The 6,107-nt window shown below is 40.8% G+C and overlaps 1 protein-coding gene across 1 annotated transcript in view; it reads left to right on the forward strand.

Annotated features, from left to right (window-relative positions):
• LOC120926643 (CGRP receptor component) overlaps positions 1–2,226 on the forward strand; it is a 57,640-nt gene extending 55,414 nt beyond the window's left edge. Inside the window, exon 6 of the mRNA XM_040336767.1 lies at positions 1,813–2,226. Within this exon, the coding sequence (XP_040192701.1) occupies positions 1,813–1,956 (144 nt within the window). The 3' untranslated portion in view covers positions 1,957–2,226. The remainder of the gene's footprint in view (positions 1–1,812) is intronic.
• Positions 2,227–6,107: the final 3,881 nt, after the last annotated feature.

Genomic DNA, 6,107 nt, shown 5'->3' on the forward strand with positions numbered 1-6,107 from the left:
ACAAGTCACGCTATAAAATTGCATCCACCTGTGGAGTGGCACAAAACTACCATACTCAAAATTCCCCATAAGCGATGGGGATTTTACACTGTCACTTTTTTTTCTTGTATTAACTTATAGGGTTTGTAAAGGTAATTTTTTTTTTTTCCCTAAATAGCTTCCTTTACCTTAGTGCAGTCCTCATTCACTTACCTCATCCTTCCATTTTGCTTTTAAATGTCCTTATTTCTTCTGAGAAACCCTCACTTCCTGTTCTTCTGTCTGTAACTCCACACAGTAATGCACGGCTTTCTCCCTGGTGTGGATAAAGCCTCTTGAGGGGGTGAGCAGGAGTGTCAGGACACTCTCTACTTTGCAGATAGAGAAAGGAGCTGTGTGTTAGTGGGCATCCTGACACTCCTGCTCGCCCCCTCAAGAGGCTTTCTCCACACCAGGGAGAAAGCATTGCATTATGGTGTGTAGTTACAGACAGAAGAACAGGAAGTGAGGATTTCTCAGAAGAAATAAGGACATTTAAAAGCAAAACGGAAGGATTAGGTAAGTGAAGGAGGACGACAACTAAGGCAAAGGAAGCTATGTAGGGAAACATTTTTTTTCCCATTACAACCCATTTAATTGCCATCACAAGGGATGCATAACATCTCTTGTGACTGCATAGGCCTTTATGGAGGTATTGGATCCCAAATCTCTCCTCTGGCCTCCAATGCAGCCAATCGGACAAAGATCAGTCTTAATCGGCTGCTTTCCTGGCCACTAATGGCCAGATAAACAAAGGTTGGACCGGAAGTGACAAAATCCTCAGTCACAGAGAGGGAGGAATAATGTCTTCTCCTCTCTCTTGCTGTGAAGCCTTTGCCACTGGTCACAGCGCTCCTGGGCTCCGTGATCAGAGATGACAGAGCCTGGGAAAGGAGGTGGTACCCCCTTCCACCACCCGCAGAAGTAGACAATTGGCTAACCATTACTTCTGCATTACAGGGAATCTCCGGCTGCAAATTATAATTCTGGGATGATGCCTCATCATCCCAAAATAACCACTGCAAACCAGAACATCATATGAAGTCCTACGGTTGGTAAGTGGTTCAAGCCCAACTGCAGGCGCCACATCCCCCCAGGCCACCTCTTCCTACCTCTCCTGAAGGTCCCTCCGGGAGTATGTTATTTTTTTTACTTTAATAGTTCTAAAGTCTTCAGACCAGTCCTCTTTCTCTTCAACTCTCCTCTGGGTGTGGCAGTCCGAGCTGCTACAAAGAGTCGTCATGTTTGCACCAGTACACAGTTAATGATGAGCGATATTAAAATGCCCCAGCGGGCAATTAATGACACCCTGCATCCCGATTGGAGTCTTCAGTTTTCTGAGCTGAGTGATCCTGAGCAAAACTGAGTTTTTTTTGTTTTTTTTTTCTTTTTTTTTTTTTAAATGTTGATATTTATTAAATCAAAAAGTAAAAAAATACAGTATTTTTTCAAAATTGTTGCTCTTTTGTTTATAGCGCAAAAAATAAAAACCGCAGAGATGATCAAATACCACCAAACGAAATCTCTATTTGTGGGGGGGGGGGGGACATAAAGATTTAATTTGGTTACAGTGTTGCATGACCGCACAATTGTCATTCAAACTGCAACAGCGCTGAAAACTAAAAATTGGTCTGGGCGGGAAGGGGGTGAAAATGCCCTGTATGGAAGTGGTTAAAGAACCCTTAGGTTTGTATAAATTGACTTTATCTGCATATGGTTTCCCAATCATGCAGTTTGTGGTTTAGTTTTACAAATCCTGTTTTTTTTCCTTTTTGTTTCATTGTTTTAAAATAGATGGTGGAAGAGAGTGAAGAGAGGCTGACAGAAGAACAGATTGAGCAGCTTATTCAGACAACAAAAGGCATTCTTCCTGGAGATCCTGAATCTGCAACACAGGAGGAGACTAAAATGGAAGAGGATGATGTTCCAATAGGATAAAACATATTCATCAATAACAAACAAAATCTATTCTACAGTTCTGTTTTGTTTTATGAAATATTTTGTTGGATAATCTAATATCTTAAAATATTATGAATTCACACAAGTGAAAAATATCCTTGTGTATCTTCAGTTCCACCAATTTATTCCATACATTTTTCTGTGAAGAAAATGCTGTATTTTTTTTTTTTTTGGGAGGGGGGGGGGGTTAACGTATTTGCGTGAAAGTATGACTAGATTGTGAATGCTATAAAACTGTGGTTAATGAAACATTATTATTATTTTTTATCATTAGTAAATATATGTCTCTTTTAGTTATTGTAAACTGTTATATAAAAAACAAATCAGGTTTGTACTTGCCTGCTCTGTTGCCAGAGCAGTTCTGAACCTCTCTTCTTGGGTCCCCCGCTGGTGCTCCTGGCTCCTCCTCCTGTGCCCCCCATCAAGCCCCTGGCTATGGAGGTACACCTGAGAGCTCACGCCCAAGGTGCACTGCCTGCATCTATAGATGCCATATCTATATCCCATAGGTTGTAGATGCGATAACCTTTGTGTAAACCAATCAATATATGCTTATTGTTTTTTTGTTTGTTTTTTGTTTTTTTTTTACTAAAAACATGTAGCAGAATACATATTGGCCTAAAATGATGAAAAACTTTGATTTCTTTGTTTTATTGGATGTGTTTTATAGCAGAAAGTAAAAATATATATAATTTTTTTTTTTTCAAAATTGTTGGTCTTTTCTTGTTGGTGCAAGACATAAAAACCGCAGAGGTGATCAAATACCACCAAAAGAAAGCTCTACTTGTGTGAAAAAAATTACATACATTTTGTTTGGGTACAACATTGCATGACCAGCAATTGTCAAAGCAACGTGGTGCTGTATTGCAAAAAATGGCCTGGTCACGAAGGGGGTAAAAACTTCTGGGGCTGAAGTGGTTAATTAGAACATTAAATAGAACATTAAAGAGGACTTGAAAAGTACTTTAACAAAATGTTTCTGCTGTTGGAATGATCATTTCTGCACGCTCAGGGGGTATCGGTGCAGGGGGGTGATATAATCTCTTATAAATTTTATAGCTCCCCTCTGAGCCCATCTCATGAAGCTTGCATTCTGAAGTGGCACACTGAGCCAAGTCCTATCATCCACCTGTTTCCACTACTAAGTATATACTCATATGTCCATGCACAAGCAGGCTGGGTCACCCAATACACAGTGGCCTGATTTGTAAAGATTTCCCTTTCAAGGTTTAAAGCCAAGTGTTCTGACCCAGAGATGCCATACGGCAGGGTTTGACAAATTTGCTTGGAATCTAGGAGCCAGCTAAAGTTAGGAGCCAGCAAAAGCGCCCCGTCCCGACGAGCTTGCGCGCAGAAGCGAACACATACGTGAGTAGCGCTCGCATATGTAAGCGGTATTCAAACCACAAGTGAGGTATCGCCGCGATCGTTGGAGAGAGAGAGAGCAATAATTCTAGCTCTAGACCTCCTCTGTAACTCAAAACATGCAACCTGTCGATTTTTTAAAACGTCTCCTATGGAGATTTTAAAGGGTAACAGTTTGTCGCCATTCCACGAGCGGACGCAATTTTGAAGCGTGACATGTTGGGTATCAATTTACTCTGCGTTGCATTATCTTTCACAATAAAAAAAATTGGGATAATTTTACCGTTGTCTTATTTTTTTAATTAAAAAAAGTGTATTGTTTTTCCCCAAAAAAGCGCGCTTGTAAGACCGCTGCGCAAATACGGCAGAAAGTATTGAAATGATCACCATTTTATTCTCTAGGGTGTTAGAATAAAAAATATATATAATGTTTGGGGGTTCTACTTAGAGGGAAGGAGATGGCAGTGAAAATAGTGAAAGATTACACATCAAAACAGCTGTTTAACTTGTAATGCCAACGGCCACCACCAGATGGCGCCAGCTCACAGAAGATCACAGCTCACAGAAGGAAGAGCTTGGGACTTCACAAGGCCGCAAAGCCGCGGCCTCAATTACCAGCCGGCGCGGGCCCGCCGCGATCGCGCGGCGGGGAGGTGGGGGGCGCACGGAGACACAGGATCCTGTGACTCCGTGCACTCCCCGTGGCGGCCGTTAATTGAGACCACGACCTTGTAGGCCGCAAAGCCGTGGCCTCAATTACCGGCCGCCGCAGGCGCCAGGTCACAATTTCTTGTCGCAATTGCGACCTGGCGCCCGGATTTTGTCGACCCCTGCCATACGGTGTGGGAGAACAATGACAAGACTCTTCATTGCAGCCCTCATATGACTGTATCTTTTATATAATGCCCATTTGACAATGGAGCAAATACCTTATGGCTCCAAATATCAGGAATGGCCTCATCACAAACATATTATTTGAAACAATCTGGTATACTGTATTAAAAAAATTATAGATGCTTTGGAAAATATTTTACAACCAAAAGAGGGAGCTGGAGAGCTGGCACCTACAGGGACTAAGGTTATTTAAATTGAGAATATTATGTTGCCATATTGGCCTCCACTCAGGCTGAGTAGACTTTCCCATCCGGTCAATAAGCCCAGTATCTTCTGGGAATATATTTTTCAATGAATTGCATTCTATTAGCTTTCCACATTTTTTGTGGCATTGCCAAACTTTTAGAAGAAAGTTAAGAATTACATTTTTTTTTTTGTAAGGAATTGAGAATAATTATCTGCAGGTCTGTTGAAATTTTAAATGCACAAATGGTCAACTGGACCTCTACCTACAGTTAGTGGCTACCAATTCTGAGAAACGACAGATTACTTGTATTTAATAGCGGGGAACAACAAATTGCCTAACAAGCCACAACTCAGTGGACTTCTTAACATTGTAAAATATCATCGTTTGGCAAAAATTAACTAATACTTTTACTTTTTAATAGATTTAGCTCTGTAGGCTTTGCATTTTTTTCCTATCAATCTACATCAGGCATATCAAAATCTGATAAAAGGGTGGGTTAAATTGAGAGGGCTAAATCTCAATTCATCCACAGTATTTGTACTGAGGGTCATACACACTTAAAGGGGTTGTAAAGGTAAATTTTTTTTTTTCCTTGATAGCTTCTTTTACCTTAGTGCAGTCCTTCTTCACTTACCTCATCCTTCGATTTTGCTTTTAAATGTCCTTATTTCTTCTGAGAAATCCTCACTTCCTGTTCTTCTGTCTGTAACTCCACACCCTAATGTGAGGTTTTATCCCTGGTGTGAAGTGTCGTGCTCACACCGTCCCTTGAACTACAGGAGAGTCGAGATGCTCTCTATGTTGCAGATAGAGAAAGGAGCTGTGTGTTAGTGGGCATCCTGACTCTCAGAACATTAAGAGGTTAATCATCCGCAATATGTAAAAAGGCTGTTTTATCATGTTAGTGCAGGAGGGGGAGGATCTGTACAATCTGAGGAAGGCCAGCTAACACAGGCAGGGTAGCCGACCTTTTATGCTGGAGAGAGCAGTTACTTGTTCTCAGAGATAGCCAGGTCACATGATATTGACATCACACATTTGGGCGTGTATTCCTGAACTCTCAGCACTGGACAAGCTCTGCAGTTTATCCACTTAAAGACCTTAGGTGTTTTTCAGATTTGGTGTTTGCAAGACTAAAACAGTTTTTTCTGCTAGAAAATTACTTAAAACCCCCAAACATTATATATTTTTTTTTTCTAACACCCTAGAGAATAAAATGGCGGTCATCGCAATACTTTTTGTCACACCGTATTTGCGCAGCAGTCTTACAAGCGCACTTTTTTTGGAAAAAAATTCACTTTTTTGAATTAAAAAATAAGACAACAATAAATTTGGCCCAATTTTTTTATATATTGTGAAAGATAATGTTACGCCGAGTAAAATGATACCCAACATGTCACGCTTTAAAATTGCGCCCGCTCGTGGCATGGCGTCAAACTTTTACCCTTAAAAATCTAGATAGGCGACGTTTAAAAAATTCTATAAGTTGCATTTTTTGAGCTACAGAGTAGCTCTAGGGCTATAATTATTGCTCTCGCTCTAACGATCGCGGCGATACCTCACTTGTGTGATTTGAACACCGTTTTCATATGCGGGCGCTACTCGCGTATGCGTTCGCTTCTGCGCGCGAGCTCGTCAGGACGGGGCGCTTTAAAAAAAAATTTTTTTTTGTTTTCTTATTTAA

Source organism: Rana temporaria, chromosome 2, assembly GCF_905171775.1.
Source record: "Rana temporaria chromosome 2, aRanTem1.1, whole genome shotgun sequence".
Classification (NCBI taxonomy): domain Eukaryota; kingdom Metazoa; phylum Chordata; class Amphibia; order Anura; family Ranidae; genus Rana; species Rana temporaria.